The 20351-nt window shown below is 47.1% G+C and overlaps 1 protein-coding gene and 1 long non-coding RNA gene across 2 annotated transcripts; one reads left to right on the top strand and one right to left on the bottom strand.

The window, feature by feature from the left end:
* Positions 1 to 1132: 1132 nt before the first annotated feature.
* On the bottom strand, positions 1133 to 14699 carry GGCX (gamma-glutamyl carboxylase). The gene is made up of 15 exons (XM_061432673.1): positions 14572 to 14699; positions 14010 to 14180; positions 12559 to 12717; positions 11912 to 12077; positions 9487 to 9565; positions 8339 to 8445; positions 6853 to 7016; positions 6244 to 6509; positions 5966 to 6097; positions 5465 to 5616; positions 4865 to 5034; positions 4521 to 4651; positions 3877 to 4024; positions 3507 to 3702; positions 1133 to 3086 (listed from the first exon to the last, which is right to left on the bottom strand). The coding sequence occupies exons 1-15, from the start codon at positions 14612 to 14614 to the stop codon at positions 2894 to 2896; spliced, it is 2277 nt and encodes a 758-aa protein (XP_061288657.1). The 5' UTR covers positions 14615 to 14699; the 3' UTR covers positions 1133 to 2893.
* Positions 14700 to 14789: 90 nt separating this feature from the next.
* On the top strand, positions 14790 to 19732 carry LOC133257153 (uncharacterized). Its single transcript, XR_009739428.1, has 3 exons — positions 14790 to 15214; positions 15568 to 19002; positions 19528 to 19732. It is a non-coding gene; the product is annotated as an uncharacterized LOC133257153 (long non-coding RNA).
* The last annotated feature ends 619 nt before the right edge of the window (positions 19733 to 20351 follow it).

Below are 20351 nucleotides of genomic sequence, written 5' to 3'. Positions count from 1 at the left end.
ACTGATCTTTAGAATGGACTGGTTGGATCTCCTTGCAGTCCAAGGGATTCTCAAGAGTCTTCTCCAACACCACAGTTCAAAAGCATCAATTCTTCGGCGCTCAGCTTTCTTCACATTCCACCTCTCACATCCATACGTGACCACTGGAAAAACCATAGCCTTGACTAGACGGACCTTTGTTGGCAAAGTAATGTCTCTGCTTTTTGATATGCTGTCTAGGTTGGTCATAACTTTCCTTCCAAGGAGTAAGTGTCTTTTAATTTCATGGCTGCAATCACCATCTGCAGTGAACCATGGTCAAATAATGACTGTGAGGATGAAGCATCTGTAGGCTGGTGAAGCAGCACCAGAGAAATAATGGCCTTGAGGTTTGGTTCAGCATTTACTAGGATGACACCTGTTGTCAAGGAGCTTGCAGACTGAGGAGAGTGACAAAGGTGGCTTGTCCTCTGCCTAGACCTGGGGTAGAGGTTGGGGATTAACAAGCCTAGGGAGGCTAGTAGGTGCAAAGGCATGAAACTGTGATGGTTACAGCTTCAGAATCAAAAGCATAAAGTGCTAATGAAAGGGAATGTGAAACATGTCACGTTTAAGTTGAAAATCATACTTTTCTACAGTTTCAAGGGGGATGACGCTGCTGCTGCTGCTGTGTCGCTTCAGTCGTGTCTGACTGTGCGACCCCATAGATGGCAGCCCACCAGGCTCCCCCATCCCTGGGATTCTCCAGGCAAGAACACTGGAATGGGTTGCCATTTCCTCCAATGCATGCGTGTCCGACTCTTAGCCACCCCATGGACTGCAGCCTACCAGGCTCCTCCGTCCATGGGATTTTCCAGGCAAGAGTACTGGAGTGGGGTGCCATTGCCTTCTCTGGCGATGACACTGGTCAGGGACAAAAGACCTAAATGCTGGCCTATAGTAGGAAGCAAAGCCTTCTGGCTAAACAAACATTGATTACCAGGGTCTGAATACTGAAACCTGGAGAACCCAGATTTCCTCCAGTGAACAGCTTTTCTGAACAGTATTAGGTACCCACAACATTGTCACTTGGAAAATGAGACAGGTGGTACACTAACAGTTGGGGGAAAGTAACATCCTTGCCTGTATCAAGAAAAATACTGGAAGAGTTCCCTTCCAAAACGAACTACTTTTATTATTTTCACCAAGTAAAAAGGGTGGGGCAGCAGTTATGGGAAAGGACACAGTGCCAAGGTATATTGTGTCATTGAGGGTATCTGCAAAAGGACTGAAAACCAGTGTTTCCCACGCATGGTTCTTAGCAACGTGCCCTGTGCCGTAGCTATCTCTAACCCACAAGATGCCTTGTGTGAATCACAGGAACTTACTGCCAGGCTCCACTTGGATCAGTTGAGTGCACTTAGGCCCAACCTGCATAACTTCCTGGCAGCCCTGCTCTGATCTGTCTCTAACTGGATTCCAGTATAAAGGCTGAAAGGACAGAGGTAGGAGAGATGAGTTCAACAGGTCCAAAAAGTAAGAGGTAGAACTGATGGGCCTTGAAATCTTAAGAAATGGAAGGAAAATGGAAGAATCAAAAAACAGCTGCCATTCGGTAATAAGCAGTTGTGGATGAATGCATCTTCCGTTTATGACAGTTAAAAACTCTGGGATAGCCAGGTGGAGCTAGATAAAGTTCTAGAGCACAGGAAAGAAATCTAAGCAGCAGCATCCTTGAAAACCATGGAGTGGACATAATCAACCCAAGTGTGTATGGTGAAAAGCAGCCGCCTCGGAAAGAACCCTGAGATTGGATGGAGTGGAGCATGGGAAAAGAAGGCTGAAAACACATGCAATCCTTTATCAAAGTAACTGGGACTGCCAGCCTGCTGCCACCGGTCTCTGCCTCCACACAGGGTTCCCAATAGGGTTCCCAAACAGGGCCTGTTTTTTGTTTGTTTCTGTTGCTAATTATGCATTCTCACTTCCTAGGCCAGTGCCAGGCCTTTGAATTTTCACAGAATTGAGGATCTTCCTGAATCACATCCAAATCTTATACATCATGACTGTAAACATCCCCTGATTTCATTACATTTGGTTAAATCTCACTTTATATCACCTCGTGCTCATTGAAAACTAGAATAATGCTAAATACTAAGCTTGTTTTTTAGATGTATATCACTATTAATCATCTAAATTCTGTTATCAGTTTAACTCTCTGCTATTCTATGCTCATAACCCCTAGTGAAAAACTGGCTGTATAAATAATAGGAACAAAAAAAGAATCAAAATTGCAGTGAAGAGAAAATTACCCTGCATCTAAAACCTGATCACCATCCTAATCACACTTTATAATCAGACAAGTTTTAAGCTATGTTATTTCAGAATTACTGTCAGTGATTCTGAAAATTTTAAGAGGCAGGGTGCAAGACCTTAAGCCAAACAGACTTGAGGCTCAGACCATCAGTCAGTCCATCTCTTATTAGGCATATGTCTTTGAGCGAATTATACTACCCCTCAGCCTCAGCTTCCCCAACCACAAAATAAGGCTTATGGCTCTTAAGGAATAAGTGTAATAACGCTGGCACAGGGCTTCACACAGTGCCTGTATAGGGCAAGCACTTAACAGCAGCTGTTATTTTCATGGAATCTCTTTTGGCAAGGAGCAAGTCACTTTAAACCTGATTCTTACCCCTTGAAGGACATTTTCACATTGTTTTTTAACCCCACTGCCCAAGCCCCTCAACCTTGGAATTGATAAATCTTATCCTTGCTTTATTTCCTTGGTCCCTCTAATCTATCCTCTCTGAATTTATTATAGCTAGGATATGGAGGAAAAACAAAAAATCTGAAGTAGTTTTTTCACATGTCCACTGCCTATGTAATGGTCCTGTGACTGGCTGCTGCCACATTTGTACTCCACATCTGGCATCCCTCAGAACTCTGAGTGGACAGGGTGAGAATCCGGCTCAGGAGGGTTAGGATTAGAAGAATCTGTGTTTACAGGACTCGGCTCTCCCGCTGGCTCAAAGGGTCGCAAGTTGGCATAAGTCACTTCTTGGGCCAGCTGCTCCAGGGAAGGGCGGCCAAATGCCAGATTTCGAAGTGAGATACAAGTCATGAGAAAGCTGAAAAAGATGGGAAAAAGCCAGCTGTCCAAACTCCTATTTCAACACAGGCAATCCTGCCAAAGCCCTCAGAGGACACCTGGTCATCTGGCCTCTCACCCACAGATAAGAATCTCCCCCCAGACACCCCCATCCCAGCTGGAAAGGCACCCCACTCTTCACACAGTCTGACTGAGGATTCCAGGGTGGGGTAGGAATAACGCACAGGAAATAAGCTGAGTCGGAACAAGACAGTGCCCATCAGACATACCATTTACTCTCCCAATCAATCAGGGAGAGGAGCAAGGAGAGAGGAAAAAGGGAGAAGTTTAGCACTGGATTGTCCTCTCCTGGGAAAGAGTCCCTATTGTTACTCTCACCAGAGAACAGTGACCCAGCCTGCAAACATCTGATGACAAAGTACTATAGAGTAAAGCTTACCTGCGGCGAAAGATAAAGAGCTTTCGCAGCAAGAAGCGGACAAGTCGCTCGTGGAAAGGGGCATTTCGCCGGCGTTCAATCTCCTGGAGCCTTTGCTGGCGTCTAAGGAAGGTCTGGACCAGTGGTGTTGGCTCAGGGCCGCCTTTGACTTCCCCTTCGAGCAGAGGTTGCAGCTCTGGAGGCAGAGGCCCTGTTTCTGTCCGGAAGAGGGCAAAAAGAGGAATCACTGAGAAAAGAGCATTCTCTCTTCTAGAACTCCTCTTTCCCCAGCTAGAAGCTTCAAATTCATTCGTTAAGTGGGCAGATCCTCGATCATGACCCCGACTTCCTATAAAGTGGGCTCTCTCAGCCCATATCTTCAGATACTCACCACTTCCATTCTCCACCTTCTCCTTCAATTCTTGAAGATATGCCAGGTCTTGCTCGAGTGCAACCTCTGTAGTGTTGACGTAGATGTACATGTAGCAGGAAGGACTGGACGACACTGTGTACACCTTATGGTACTCACCAGCCGGCAACTGAAAAGGGGGAAGAAATGCATCTCTCATGCTCTAGCCTTTCGCTAGCCAGCCTGTGGCCTCCCTCCACTTCCCCACCTCCATCTTTTTTCTTGTATATTGGAATCCAAAGGAACTGACCTCTAGAATCCTGAATGAGGCTATTTATAGCCCCCAGGGCCCTTGCTTTTTCAGCCCCACTGCACTGTTGTTATTTAGTCGCTAAGTCATGTCCAGCTCTTTCGTGACCCCATGGACTGTAGCCCACCAGGCTCCTCTGTCCATGGGATTTTCCAGGCAAGAATGCTGGAGCGGGTTGCCACTTCCTTCTCCAAGGGATCTTCCTGACCCAAGGATTGAACCTACATCTCCTGCAATTGGCAGGTGGATTCTTTATCAACTGAGCCACTAGGGAAGCCTCCCACTGTGTTACTGTTACGTTAAAGGATTTTGCATTTATACTAAATCAACTACACTCATCAAAAGTTTTCTATCATTGTTAATTCAAGCCAAATACCTGCATTTTTTCTCCCTCCTGAAGAGTCTGGTTCTTCTGTTCTGCCACCAGCTCCACAGTCACCTCCCCCTGCAGCAGCTGGATGCTAGTGTTGCCCAGGTCTTCACTCACGAAGTTCTCCAGGTGCAGCCCTGCCAGGGGCAAGAGTTCCCATCCCACCCCAAGGTGGCGTGAACTCACTCCCAGTCAGAACAGAGAAATCACACCTTCACCAGCACCTTCACCTCGGGTTTCAAAAACCAGCCTCCCACCAGGAGCAGACCCTCCCGGCTCCATCACACACTGTGTCCCTGGCCTAGGAGGCCAGAAAGGAGACAGCAAAGCCTTTGTGCTTTCTTCCATACCAGGGAAATCTGCAATGAAGACCACTTCGGTGTGGTTGTCCAGGCTGCTCTTGATCTCCTGTAGTTTAGTTCTCCAGGGAGACAGGTCCATCAGCAGTGGCTGCAGCCAAGCTGTACGCTGGAAGGGCGACCAGGCAGCCTGCACGATGTCCACACGAGGGTCAAAAATCCTTAGGGAAAGAAATCATGTTCTAAGGCCATAGCCACCTACATACCGCAATTTCCAGTTCTGTTCATCACTGTTCCCGGATAGAACAAACAGGGTTTTCCAGAAAGAAGAAACAGCCTATGTCAGCATGTTACTGCCAGCTGGGGACAGAGAAACAGAAGAGGGGAAAGAGGTTCTGGAGCACTGGGAAGAATGGGGGTTAGTGGCCGCCTGAGGAGAGTTAACAGCTTCTAAGAGAATGAGTTCCCTTTTCTTCGGGATGACGGTGCCCTCTGCTGGATGCAATCGGCTATGCCCACAACCAGGTCAACAGGGACATGCACCAGTGGACAGCCTTGCAAGCAAGACAACACTGAGGAGCACAGGCTAGTCATCTGGGCCAAAAAAAGCTGGACTTCACGTTTTCCCCCTTCTCTGCTCCCCTTGCCCACCTCTGCTGGAAGCGGTCATTGATGGAGACCCAAATATCAAAGTAGATCTGGGGCTCAGTGACATTGTACTTGGGCAGCAGGCGGCTCAGGCAAGTGGCATATTGCTTCAGCATGTCTGCATGGTCCTTCCAACGCCGGCTCTGTGTGAATACCTGCCCCAAACCCCCACATTAGTCCCACCTCGTTGTTATTGAGCTTCCAGACATGTCATGCAGTGCCGAAGGCACAAAAAGATCCCTGTCTGCTGCCAGTTTTGACAGGGAAGAAAAAAAAAATGAGAACCAAAAAACTTTATGGAAGAATTTTTTTCATCGCTGGGCTAGCGGTACTCACCTTTCTAAGTCTCATCTCAATTGAGGGACGTGAATGACACTGCCCCATTTCAACCCCCACAAAAGAAGGTTCCACCTGGCTCCAGAGAAAGGGCAAAGTGGACCCACAGAGACCAGACCCCAAAGCTCCAGGGGGCCTCTGAAGGCCAGGAAGTTAGTGGCATCTCACCCCAGGGTTGAGGTAGCCCAGTTCACCGGTGCGGCCATCACGGTAGGTGATCTTCACGTGCTGGTGGGAGCGGGAGTGCACCATCATGTCCCAAGAGTAGCCGTATAGCCCGTTGGTCCAGTTGTTGTACCCCTGAGGAGGCAGGGTGGTGGGAATCAGCTCCATGCTCCTCATGCTAATGCCGTCCTCTGCCCAGAGAGGTCCCCAGACCTGCCCGCTTCTCTCCTGAGCACTGTCCCCTCCACCACTATCCAAGCGGACCCTCAGCCCACACGCACCTGGGTGAGGAAGTGGGAATAGGGCAAGAAGAGCTGCTCCAGGAGGTAGAGCAGGGTGAAGGCAGTGCTCAGCTGGTGGCGCAGCCCTGGCTTCTGACTGCCTCTGGCCCGGCTCCTCTTATACATACAGGAAGTGCTGGGCTGAGGGGCAGTCCTGAGGGGCAGCAGCTCTTGCAGCTTTTTCGGGCAGTGAGCTACCAGCTTCCGAGGCCATTCAGGAGAGCAGAAGAGAGGGCTGCTGGCCAGCATGACATAGGGGAACATGCCTAGAACAGCGGGGAAGAAATCAGCACTTCAGGAGTTGGGCTGGAAAACGTGGCTCATCCCCTCCACACCTCCCCTTCTCCTAGGCAGCCTCTCCCAGGTATTTCACTTATGAAGAAAGAAATTCTCAACTGGAGCCTATTACTTCCCACAGAAACAAAACATACTAGCTGAGCCCAAAAGCCCTGGGCCGCTTTCCCATCTGTTTCCATCTCTCAGAGATGACGTCCGGCTCAGCTTAGCTCCTGCTCCTGTCACCATCTCCCCCTGCCACACGGGCTGCTGGTTCGTCCCTCCCCTGCACACCTGTGGCTTCCTGTTTCCCACCAGATTATAGGAACTGACCAATGCTGAAAAGCTGGGAATTCATGCAGTGGAAGTAGGACACGAAGACGAAGCCGATGGGTCTTGAGGCATCAAAGAAGAGCAGGAAACCGGCTGAGAGGTCGAGCAGCAGTCCGCACCAGTGCACCACCAGCAGACTCGTCATCTCCTCGGACAACACAAGTCTGCAGACACCAGGGTCAAAGCTCAGGCACTAGCACACATGGAATACTCACAGTTGAGGCACCTCTGCTACCCTCTCCATGCTGCATGATCCACCCCAGCAGAAGGGTAGAGAACTCCACCCAAAGACATCCTCTGGGAGGGTTTTCCAACCCCTTTTCATTCCCACAAAATTAAGAGTGTTAGTCGCTCAGTTGTGTCCAACTCTTTACGACCCTAGGGACTACAGCCCACCAGGCTACTCTGTCCATGGGATTTTCCAACCCAGGTATTGAACCTGGGTCTCCTGCATTGCAGGCTGGTGGTTCTTTACCATCTGAGCCACCAGGGAATCTCACATACTTCAGGTGTCCAATTTCTTTCAACATGCCCTAAGTAATAAGCAAGGGCAGAGCTCCCAGAGCAAAATTTGACTGAGCAGTGTGTGTGTTGTGCAAGGCAGGTTCTTCCTGGAGGTATACCAGAAGAGAAACTTTAAAAGGGGAACGCTGGGCTGATATAATGATGTCAAACTTCTGGAACTGGGAAGTGTCAGGGCAGAGGGAAGAGTACAAAGTAAGACAAGAAGGGAGTTCCCTGTTGGTCCAGTGGTTAAGAATCCGCCTGCCAATGCAGGGGACACGGGTTCGATCCCTGGTCTGGGAAGATTCCACAGCCATGGAGGAACTAAGCCCACTCGCTGCAACTACTGAGCCCACACACCTGGAACCCATGCTCTGCAACTAGAGCAGCCACAGTAATGAGAAGCCCACACACCACAGCTAGACAGTAGCCCCTACTTGCCACAACTAGAGAAAGTCTATAGCAACAAAGACCCAGCGCAGTCAAAAGTAACATTAAAAAAAGGAAGGCCAAAGGAAGAAGAGATGGGAGGAAAAGAGAAGTCAGAGAGAAGCAGCTCTGCTTTGGGAAGAGTTATTAACAATGGTTTTGTTTGGGAAGGGGAGCTGACTGTCCATATCTTGGCATGCCAGTTGAGGAATCTGGGCAAGAGGCTGGGGCAGCCACCCAAGGACAGAGGCCCCATCACAGCAACTGCTGGGGCACTGACTCACTCTCCAAGTCACCTAGTGCTGGCACTTCCCTTTCCTTTATTTCTTTTCCCTTCATTCCGGCCCATGCTGTAAGTCTCCCAGGGGCAGCTAAGCCTAGATCTTTTGACATCATCAACTCTGCCTTCTGCTGAAGAGGGAGATGAGTGGACAGAGTGAAGCATGCAGCAAATTTAGGCAAAGTGGGAGCAGCAGCTAGGACCGTAGACCTGAAGGAGGTGAGCCCCCCAACCCTGCACCTGGCCGCTCTAGGCCTCTGCCCTGCCGCTCACTTGAAAGGGCTGAAGAGCCAGTGCCGTGACAGGTATTCCATAGAGTAGCCTTCCACCCAGTCTGCGTCCAGCTTCTTTATGCCCGCAATGAAGTACACGATGAAGATCTGCAAACACAATATGCAAAACGAATATTCACACAAAGTCAGAGCCTCATCCTCCACAGACAGTCACAAATCAGTTCTGACCTCAGTCCAGGGCCTGAGAGACGAGATCTACTCATTCATCTCAGACGTTCACTCACCTAACATCCTACAGATATCAGGCACAGTATTAGGCAAAGTCAGGACGGAAAAGTCGGGCTTCCCTGGTGGCTCAGATAGTAAAGAATCTGACTACAATGCAGGAGACCTGGGTTCCATCTCTGAATTGGGAAGATCCCCTGGAGAAAGGAATGGCAACCCACTCCAGTATTCTTGCCTGGAGAATTCCATGGACAGAGGAGCCTGGCGAACCACAGTCCATGTGGCTGCAAAGAGTCAGACAGGACTGAGCAACTAACACTTTCACTTTACTTTCACTTTTGAAGGCAAGTCATGAAGCACAGAAGTTACTCTTTCTTCATGAGGATTCTAATCTAGTGGGAATAAAGCTCTTTCTTTGTATGACAAGGTGAGAGATCCCAGAGATTAGGAAGTAGCTTAGATTAGAAAACAGGGAGAAGCCAGGCCAGCTTTCCAGCAAAAAGGGAAAAAGGGATGTCCCTGGTGGTCCAGTAGATGAGAATCTACCTACCAATGCAAGGGACATGGCTTCAAATCCTGATGTAGGAAGATCCTACATGTTGAGGGGCAACTAAGCCCATGCACCACACAACTAGTGAGCCCACACTTTAGAGCCCACAAAGCTCTCTTGCCTAGAGCCCATGCTCTGCAATCAGAGAAGCCACCACAATGAGAAACTGGGGCACAGCACTCAAGAGTAGCCCTTGCTCTCCACAACTAAAGAGAGACTCGTATGCAGCAACGAATACCCAGCATAGCCAAAAATAAAATAAATAAATAAAAAATTTTTTAAATAGTTGAGTTTCAAAAAGGAGGAAGGAGGAGGAGAAGATTCAGGGAGGCCAAGCAGAGTGAAGTCTGGCAGTGGGCGGCCATGCTGCCAACGGCTGTGAAGAACACCCCCTCTCTCCTGCAATCTGGTACCTGGCCACGCAACACAGCATAGTTCCAAAGGGGCACGTGGGCGTTCCGCTTCCGGGCTCTCAGCAGGCCATCCATAGACCTGCAGTTGAGAGGGAGAACGGTAGGGGACGGGTTCTTAGTCCAGTCCCATTTCTACCTTGCTTTTTAAATGTAATCATCTCTCTATTCCAGGATATCTCTGTAGTGATCTCTCTATTCTAGGACGTCTCCCACATCTTCTCAGTTCTCTCTGAGGCCCTTTCGAATTATTTGAGCACCTTGTAATGATCATTTCAAGTCATAACAGAAACTACTAGTCGTAACTACTAGTGAGTTATAACAACAACAAAATATTCAGTGTTTAACATCTCTTAGTTAGCAAATTAGTCTCCTCATAAACCAGGAAAAAGACTACAACGCTAGCTCCAGAAGAAAGGGGCTGTAGACCCTCCATTCCCCACCCCATGGCCACAGGGCAGCTGGCAGTAAGACTAGTATATACTGACCTCGTGTTACCTGCATGAGGGGAGGTGTACTTCCCCCTGCTCCACCTGCCACCCCATCCACTGCATGGGACAAGGGCATAAAGAATCACTGCTGCTGCTGCTAAGTCATTTCAGTCGTGTCCGACTCTGTGTGACCCCATAGATGGCAGCCCACCAGGATCCCCGTCCCTGGGATTCTCCAGTCAAGAACACTGGAGTGGGTTGCCATTTCCTTCTCCAATGCATGAAAGTGAAAAGTGAAAGTGAAGTCTCTCAGTCGTGTCCGACTCTTAGCGACCCCATGGACTGCAGCCTACCAGGCTCCTCCATCCATGGGATTTTCCAGGCAAGAGTACTGGAGTGGGGTGCCACTGCCTTCTCCGAAAGAATCACTGATATGCAAAAAAAAAAAAAAAAGATTACAGTGCTAAAATAGGACTAAATTTGAAAAACAAGGAATTTCAGGGAATGTTTGCAAAGCTGGTGTATGAAAATATACATAGTGCATTCAAAGCAAAGTTTCAGTTTTCAAGACAAACTGACATTTCACAGACCTGGATGCTAGGATCTAGCTGAGAACAGACAAAACCAGGCTACTAAGATTAGATGTATTCTGGGGAGGCAGAAGCAAAGCAGGTTTTCAAGAAGACACAGAATGAGCAGAGAAGCCAGGAAAGGGGCAGGTTATTATACTTGTGCTAAGGAGCACTGGAGTCTGCCACTAGGGAGACCTGGAGTCTCATTTATGCCTCTTAACTGCTCAGTGACCTTAGACAAATCCTTTATTTCTGTAAGCCTTAATTTCTTCATTTATAAAATGGGAACTCCATGTTATAACCACGGGGTTATAACATGGAAAAAGCAAAAATGTTTAGCATAGTGCTTGGCATGTGGAAAGCCTTTAGTGAATGATCAGTCGGTATTTTTTCAAATTGTGCAAAAATTACAAAAATGAGATTTTCTGGGGTATTCTGTCAAAGAGTGTTAGTCACTCAGTCATGTCCAACTCTTTGTGACCCCATGGACTGTAGCCCATCAGGGCTTCTCTGTCTATGGAATTCTCCAGGCAAGAATACCAGCCATTCCCTTTTCCAGGGGATCTTCCTAATCCAGGGATCAAACCTGGGTCTCCTGCATTGCAGGAGGGTTCTTTACCATCTGAGCCTCCAAGAAAGCCCAACTACTTCTCAATTCTTTATGATGAGAGCTGGCCACTCTGAATGAATGTAAAGGTTTACAAAAAGGGGATATCTGCATAGGTGTACTGACGATTGACATGTGATTAATGACTGATAAATCACTAACAAATCCAGTGTTTGAGGTTTTCTTCCCACGCCCATGTTACTGACAGCTCATACTTGCTTTTCACTTAGTAATAGAAGGATTCCTTAAAGATCATCAGTTCTGCAACCCTGTCTCCAAATCCCTTTTCCACCTCCCCTGAAAGACGGTCACATAAGCCAGAGGTGGGGGAGGGTTACCTCCTCCAGGGACAGCACTGCTGAGCAGCCCTGGTGGGCCCTCTCCTTCTGACATGCCGCTGCCCCACATCAGTGTCTACTCTTGGCTCTAATTCTGTCCCTCACAGAGAAAGTCTGCTCCCTCTTCCACATGACCACCCTCGAAGTATTTGAAAATAGCTATGTCTGGCTTTAGTCTTCTCTTCTTCTAAGAGGATTACAGGAAGTGGACAGATCAAGGCACCTGGGGAGATAGGGAAAGAGTGAAGGGGTGGGAATGGAGCCACTCTGCTTGTGGTCACCCTCAGAACTCCCACCTCGCTGACCGTCACCCCTCCGGAATCCATCCAAGTCACCTTTGCTTGTTTACAAGTTACGTTTACTCTGCAAAGCACGGTTGAAGATATGCTTGCTGGGACAAGTGCTAGGACCTTACTGGGCCCTACCTCTGGTGACCATCCTGACACAGCCAACCCCTCCCTCGTTCCCCCAGACTCATACCAGTAGTGGTGTGCATCCACAAATGTCAGCTGAAAGGCCAACAAGCCATACAGATAGGAGTGGTTGTTCCACGACGTCTTGTCCAGGAGAAACACATACCAGTATGGCAGCAGGAATAACACACAGCTTATCCGGTAGCACAGGCCCAGCATCATGCCCAGTGCCCCTGGGATTGGTAGGGGAGAGGATTAAAAGGTCAAAGGGTCACCACAGGCCCAGCTCCCCTGGGACAGCCTATGGGTGGGGTTAAGAAAATCATCAGACATTTTACAGTCAGATAAAAATAAATTTCAACTAAATGTTATTTCAATATTTTAAAAAGAGTTAAGGGGTCACAGCTCAGATGACACACAGGATATTATAATATCCTGCTTATAATTTCAGCAGGATGAAATTATAAGTTATAGAATAAGTGAAATAAGAAAACCTAGAGAATTCCCTGGCTGTCCAGCGGTTAGGACTTAGTGTTTTCAATGCCAAGGGCCTAAGTTCGATCCCCAGTCAGGGAACTAAGATCTCGCAAACCATGTGGCACAGCCAAAAATAAAAATGAAACCCAAGACCCTGGTCATTCACCAGCATGCTTCGGATTTCTGTGTATTAAGTAGGCCAGTCAATACGCCCGTCTCTCCTGCAGTTTCTCTCACCCAGAAACATGATGGTGTAGATCAGATACATCCAGTCAAGTGGCAGTGGCTGCAGGGCGTCCAGTAAGGGGAAGCGACACACCTCCAGGCCATCCAGGTATCTTCGGTCTAGGGAGCTGAGACCACGCTCCTGGGGTATGTCCAGCACCATCATCAGCCCTGAGAAGGCAGAGAGAGAAGGTGCCGATAGGCCTCAGCAAAGGCAACCATGGAACATACTGGAATGTAGTCAGGCACACCCAGCTCCAGAAATAATTCATTCAACAATAATCATGCTTGCTAAGTCGCTTCAGTCGTGTCTGACTCTTTTTAATCCCACGGACTGGAGCCCTGTCCATGGGATTCTCCAGCCAAGAATACTGGAGTGGGTTGCCATTTCCTCCTCCAGGGGATCTCCTGACCCGGGGTTCGAACCCGCATCTCCTGCATTGACAGGCAGGTTCTTTACCACTCGTGCCACCTGAGAATTGGATGAGTGCCTACTCTGTGCTAGGCATTGTGCCAGTTGTGGGATGTCAGCCACTGCACCTCCCTGAGCCAATTCCCCATTTGTGAGAAGGGGCTCATAATATTTTGCAGGGTCTCAGAGAAGATTAAATGAAAGAAGCATACAAAGTGCTATCGAAGCTATTCAGGTTTTGATAGTCATGTTTGTAAAGGTCTGTCCTATTGGCTACACAAAGTGCTCTGGGGTGATGCGCCCTCAACCTCTTTTACTTCCTGGCACAGCAGTATCTGGCCAGCACACTAGGGTAAACAGAAGGGCTACTCAGGTCAGGAAGCCAGCTCCAAATTAAGGTAGGATTTCTCAACCCCAGGACAATTCAGTTTGGCCTGGTTAATTATTTGCTGGAGGTTTACCCTGTGGTTCATAGGTCATTCAGCAGCATCCCTGATTTCTGTGTAGATGCCAGTAACCACTTCTTCCCCTTCCCCCACACCTAGTTGTGACAAATACAAACGTCTAGAGACATTGCCAAATGTACCCTGGAGAGTAAAAGCGTCTCCAGTTGAGAACCACTGGGTTAGGTAGATTAATATCTCGGCATGTCTGTAACCCATTCCAAACATACATGCTGTGGCCTATGAGTTAGAAAGGTCTGGATTAGGGAGTCACAGCCTAAATGGCTGCTTTGTCACCCCTGCCATTTCTCTGAAGTCTAGTCCTTAGCGTAGTTACTGGAAAACTTCATTCCACAAATAAAATGGGTTCCTGTTCCCCTGTCTCTGTATTTCCTGTAGCCTTGGATCAAAGCACTTCTGATCTCCAAGCCCTAATCAGAGGAGACAAAACTGGGTTACAAAGAGTTCTTCCAGGATATTAGTCACTTCAGCTTTTAGAAAAAGGAAGGTTAGTCCACTAAACAAGAAAGTATCCAAGAAATGGACAAGGAACCATTGTCATTCTCTCACCCCCAACCATGCTGGCACCTCCCAGACACTGGACTTACCGAAGAGAAAACGGAAGACTGCCAGGCCTGCAGGATCCATGGGTCTATTCAGCAGGGTCACCAGCCTCTCCCAGCTGGACACATCTGTCCACTCAAAACCCAACAGTTTCCCCATTCGGCTGCCCTGACGGGGCCCTGAAGTCTGTGCAGCCTTGTCTTTCTTTACTTTGTCTGCAACCAATAAATGGAGAGAGTTGCACGTGCACGTATGGGAATGGAGATGTTTTAAAACAGACTCCTTCTCAAATCAGAGAAATCTCCGTCTAGGGCTTCTGCCTACCTGGGTTCACCCACTGATCTCTGACTGCTCGAAACATCCCTGCAGTGCAGCCCCTCCTCCAGGATCCCCCAGTGCCCCAGAACCTTTCTCAGACTGCAGCCCCCTAATCGCAAAGCGTCCTGAATGTCATCAACCCACCCCGAAACAGAAGACTGCAAACTCTCTCTACAAAGCCCTTCCCAACCGAGGCTCCCTTCCCCAGGTTCCGCAGGGCATCCCTGCCCTACCCCTCTGAAAGTTGCGCCCCTCTCTATGCGCCACAAGGCGGGGCTCTGAGCCTACCTGAGCCCCGCGGGGCCCGCGCGGGCCGAGCGGAGACCGCCATGGCCTCCGCGAGGTAGATATGCCACAGCAACAACCTCCGAGCCCGGGGGCGTCGCAAGGGGCGGCTCCCCTAAGCCCCGCCTCCCCGACACATCAGCACGCACGAGGCCGGCCGGAAAGCGCCAGGACTGTCGTGAAGGGCCCTAGTCGGCCGCGCTGGACTCCCTGCTTGGCGGTAGAGGGCGGAACGAGGGGTCTGGGGGCGGGGCAACGAGGTCGCGAGGGGGCGTGGTCAGACCCCGCCTTCCCTGGTGACGGTGGAGTGAAGGTGTACGCGGACCTGTGTCTTTTCTGTCAAGTACCTAGTCTCGTCCCTGAGGCCTCCCTAGCCCTCTCCGCTCTCTCAACCTAAAGAAGACTGGGCGCCCACGACCTCCCTGGGTCCCTTCCCGCCCCTATTAGGTCGCTGCAGATCTGTGAACGGTGCGGGCGCAAAAGTCAGACTCTTTCCAGGGAGTTTCCCGCCCAGTTGAGGATGCACCGGGGAGGGCTGTCCCGGCCTGGAACCAGAGATTTGAAAGCAGCAGGAAAACCGGAACGACCTGACCGCAGAAGGAATGCAGAGTAGGGGCAGTAAATAGAGTGTGTTTGGTTGGGGAAGGTGAGTCTTGAACAGCTTTTTCATTGTTTCTCTGCCCTGGAATTGACAAGCAGGATCAGAGGACGACATCTTAGTGCAGGGGTTCTCACATTTTTTAGTCTCAGGACCCCTTTATGTTGCTACACACATTATTGAGAACCCTAAAGAGCTTTTTATGAATAATAGATTATATTTTTCCGTATTTACCCTATTGTAAATTTACCCTGAGAAATGTTTGAAATATGCGTTGATTTACTAAAAGGAAAAAAAAGAAGTCATGAACCCATTACATGTTTACATAAATAACATTTTTATGAAAAAATATATTTTCCACACTAAAAAAATATATGAGAATAGTATTGTTTTACATGCAGATCTCTTTAATGCCTGGCTTAATTGAAGAAAGCTGGATTCTCCTTTCTGTTTCTGCATTCCATCTGTTGTGATTGAAGTATATGAAGGAAATCGGGTCTCACAGATACTGTTGGTAAAAAGAGAAGTATGTTATTAGGCTCTTTAGATAATTGTGGATATTCTTTGATACTACACCTAAACTTACAAGTGGTTGTTTTTTTAAAAGTTAGTTAGATGTGGGGGTTTCCCAGTTGGCGCTAGTGGTAAAGAACCTGCCTGCCAAGGCAGGAGACATAAGAGCTGCTGCTGCTAAGTCGCTTCAGTCGTGTCCGACTCTGTGCGACCCCATAGATGGCAGCCCACCAGGCTCTGCCATCCCTGGGATTCTCCAGGCAAGAACACTGGAGTGGGTTGCCATTTCCTTCTCCAATACATGAAAGTGAAAAGTGAAAGTGAAGTCGCTCAGTCGTGTCCGACTCTTAGCGACCCCATGGACTGCAGCCCACCAGGCTCCTCCATCCATGGGATTTTCCAGGCAAGAGTACTGGAGTGGGGTGCCATTGCCTTCTCCGGAGACTAAGAGACAAGGGCTCAATTCCTGGGTTGGGAAGATCCACTGGAGATGGGCATGGCAACCCATTCCAGTATTCCTACCTGGAGAATCCCATGAACAGAGGATTCTGGCTGGCTAGAGTCCATGGAGTCGCAGAGTCAGACACGACTGAAGAGATTTAGCATGCGTGCAATCAGATGTGGGACTGGAAAACATAATGAACTTTACACTCTACTATATTAAAATCAAGCTTTCCTGGGTGTCTTAGACATTAAAAGAATCTGCCTGCAATTCAGGAGACCCCGGTTTGATCCCTGGATGGCCAAGGATCCCTGGAGGAGAAAATGGCAACCTACTTTACTATTCTTGCCTGGAGAATCCCATGGACAGAGGAGCCTGGTGGGCTACAGTCCACGGGGTCACAAAGAGTCGGACACGACTGAGCGACTAATACACACATTAAAATCATTGGTATATTTTGCAGAGGGAAAGGATGAGTGGAAGGACAGTTAGGGACTTTAGAATCAACATGTACACACTGCTATATTTAAAATGGATAACCAATAAAGGCCTACTGTAGAGCATAGGGAACTCTGCTCAATATTATGCAATGACCTAATTGGGGAAAGATTTTGAGAGAGAGTAGATGCGTGTATGGACTTTGCTGATAGCTCAGTTGGTAAAGAATCCACCTGCAATGCAGGAGACCTGGGTTGGATCCCTAGGTTGGGAAGATCCCTAGAGAAGGGAAAGGCTACCCACTCCAGTATTCTGGCCTGGAGAAATCCATGGACTGTAAAGAGTCAGATACGACTGAGTGACTGTCACTGTCACTTTCACTTCACAGGTGCATGTATAACTGAATCACTTTGCTATATACCTGAAACTAATACAACACTGTTAATCAACTATACTCAAGTATAAAATAGAAAGTTAAAAAAAAATTGTTGGTATATCTTGCACTTGAATGGATCTTTTACTCCTGACAATTTTATAAAATCATACATATGGTCCTTTGGAAAATACTGACCATCTAAAAACTAAGCTGTGCAGCTCTTCTAAATGTAAAGTTTCTTAAGTGTTGGGAAGCTGCCAGGCACATAGTGGCAGATACAAGTTTTCTCAAATTTTAATTTTCACCTGAAAGCTCAAATTTTACCACTGGCAACAAATACCATCTATTGTTTTCCTTGAATGGAGAGGTTCCTTTCATTTTTGATAAAGTATTTGCTAAATGCACCAGTTTGAATAATCATAGTTCGTCTGTCCAATGTCCTTTCAAGTAATGGTACTTCATTTTAAAAGAAAAAAGGCAAAAACAAAGATGCTTAATATCCTATTAGGATATTGCAAATTTGGCAATTCCCTGGTGATCCAGTGGGCAATTTCACTTTCATGACCTGGGTTCAGTCCCTGGCCTGGGAACTAAGATCCCACAAGCCCCACAGCATGGCCAAAAAATAAAAACAACAGTGAGATTCTAGAAATCCAAGGCTCTGAAAACAACAAATGCTGGTAAGGAAATGGAGCAACAGAAACTCTGCTTACATTGCTGGTAGGAATACAAAACAGTTGGAAGACAGTTTGGCAGTTTCTTACAAAACTCAACATACTCTTACCATATGATCCAGCAATTGTGCTCCTTGGTATTTACTCAAATGAGGTGAAAATTTATGCCCACGCAAAACCTGCACAGGAATGTACCTCAGCTTTATTTATAACTGTCCGAACTTGGAATCAACCAAAATATCCTTCAATAAGTAAATGGATAAAATAAACTAGCACATCCATATGATGGAGTATTCAGTAATGAAATGAGCTGTCAATCCACAAAGACATGGAGGAATCTTAAATGCATATTGCTAAGTGAAAGAAACCAATCTGAAATGGCTACATACCATGTGATAACCTGGAAAAGGCAGAACTTTGGAGATAGCAAAAAGATAGATGTTTTCCAGAAGTTGTGGGGGAGGAAGAGAGAGATGAATAGATGTAGCACAGAGGATTTTTAGAGAAGTGAAACTATTCTGTATGATACTCTAATGGTGTCATGATGAATTCATGTTGCTATATATTTATCAAGACCCATAGAATGTATAATATAAAGAATGAACCCTAGGGACTTTTCTGATAGTCCAGTGGCCAAGACTCCCAATGCAGAGGCTCTGGGTTCAATCTCTGGTCAGGGAACTAGAATCTATACACTGCAACTGCAATCCATACACTCAACTCGGTTGAGCATCCATACAACACATGCTCAACAGAGATCAAAGACCCAGTGTGCTGCAACTGAGACCCGGCAAAGCCAAATGAAAAATAAATAAAAAAGATTTTTTTTAATAAAATTTAAAAAATAGTGACCCCTAATGTAAACCATGAACTTTGTTATTAATATTAGCTCATCAGTTGTCACAAATATATCACACTAATACAAGACGTTAGTACAGGAAAAACAGGGAGAGCATGAAGGGTGTATGGAACCTACTACTCAAAGAAAAATCTATTAGTTTGAAAATGAAGGTGAGTTGAGTTCACAGTTTAATTGCACAAGTGTTCTTTCTTAGAACAACTATGAGACTATCATTGTATTTGGGTATACAGAAGTATTGTATTTATATTTTCCAGTTCTTCACACAAAATAGTAAAATGATCTGTATGCCTGTGACAGGAATTTATAAAATTAATAATTTTATACTGCTTCACTAACAGTATTCTTTTTATAAATTTTTTTTCCCTTTTTCTTTAATTTTTTTTTTTTTGGCTGCATCTCCTGGCATGAGAAACTTCCCCAACCAGGGATCAAACCTGCACCCCCTGCAGTGGAAGCACAGAGCCTTAACCACTGGACCGCCAGGGAAGCTCCAAGACTATTCTTACTTGACATTGGCATTTTTTAAATGTGGTAAGTGTGTGGCAGAGAGGAATGCAGTGACTACTACTACAGTTGGGTACCACGGTCTCTCTCCTGCTAAGTTGCCAACAGTTTTGCCCATTTTTCTTTGCATTATCAGTTCAAATGTTAACACAGTTAAAAAGGCAAATAACATCTCAGTATTATTATAGTAAATTTTGCCCCTAAAGACTTCAGGGGTTCACGGACCATGTGCTGAGAACCACCATCCTAAAGGAAAAAAATTGGCAGGGGTAGATGTGGTAGAGATTATTGGGCACAGATGCAGGTGGATTCACCAAGTGTTCCTGCTGTTGAAGTCTGGCCCACTTCTAGGTCATCCTGATACAACACTTTGGAAGCCACAGATCTATTAATATTTAGGGGATGCATCTCTTAATCCACTGTCAAATCCCAGTCCAGATGAATACATTGTGGATTGGGAAGTTTAGGCCAGATTTTCTAGGATCACTCAAAATTAGATGGCTCCGGACTTCCCTGGTGGTCCAGTCATTAAGAATCCACTTGCCAATTTAGGGGATATGGGTTCAATCCCTGGACTGGGACGGTTCTACATGCCTCAGGCAACTGGGCCTCAGCGTCACAGCTACTGATCCCGTGTGCCGCAGCTACTAGAAACACTACTGGAGAGGAGCCCCTCCTCTCCACAACTGAAGTCCGAGAGCAGCAATGAAGACCCAGAGAAGCCAAAAACAAATATATAAAAATTTTAAAAATACTACTAGATGGCTCCATTTTTGTTTTATTTATTTTTTTAAACTATTTATTTTTATTTTATTTACCATCTGAGCCACAGGGGCTTCCCTGGTGGCTCAGATGGTAAAGAATCCGCCTGCAATGCAGGAGACTCCGGTTCGAGCCCTGGATTGGGAAGATCTTCTGGAGAGGGGCATGGCAACCCACTCCAGTACTCTTGCCTGGAGAATCCCATGGACAGAGGAGCCTGGCGGGCTCAGTCCATAGGATCGCAAAGAGTCGGACATGACTAAAGTGACTTGGCACACATACATGCACATGCAGTTAATGGTAAAGCTTATTGTAGATTTTATAAAAGATACAGTGTGATGGTGATCAGAAAAGGAAGAAGTTGAATTTCAGTGGGGAAATCTAGAAGACTTCATGGAAGCAATGATGAATGAAGCGGGATATTCTCTTGTCTCAATGACAAAAGTCCACTGGAGCAAAGATGTAAAAGGGGATGGTTTATTTTGGGAAGGACAGGTAATTTAGTATGGCTAGGGGGCTGGAAGGTGAGTCTCTTGAGAGATAATCTTCAAAAAGCAGGTTTAGAACAATCTTGGCATGCCAAACTAAGGAGTTTAGGCTTTACCCTGGGGGTA

The sequence above is a fragment of the Bos javanicus genome, chromosome 11 (assembly GCF_032452875.1).
Source record: "Bos javanicus breed banteng chromosome 11, ARS-OSU_banteng_1.0, whole genome shotgun sequence".
NCBI lineage: Eukaryota > Metazoa > Chordata > Mammalia > Artiodactyla > Bovidae > Bos > Bos javanicus.
This window is presented reverse-complemented; position numbering and strand designations above follow the sequence as displayed.

Coding starts and splice junctions, on each gene's coding strand:
- GGCX (XM_061432673.1), bottom strand. CDS start 14,614: ATGGCGGTCTCCGCTCGGCCCGCGCGGGCCCCGCGGGGCTCAG. Junction 8,446..9,486: donor ATGCTGTGTTGCGTGGCCAG/GTACCAGATTGC, acceptor TTGTGTTTGCAG/ATCTTCATCGTGTACTTCAT. Junction 3,087..3,506: donor CTCTTTATCTTTCGCCGCAG/GTAAGCTTTACT, acceptor CATCTTTTTCAG/CTTTCTCATGACTTGTATCT.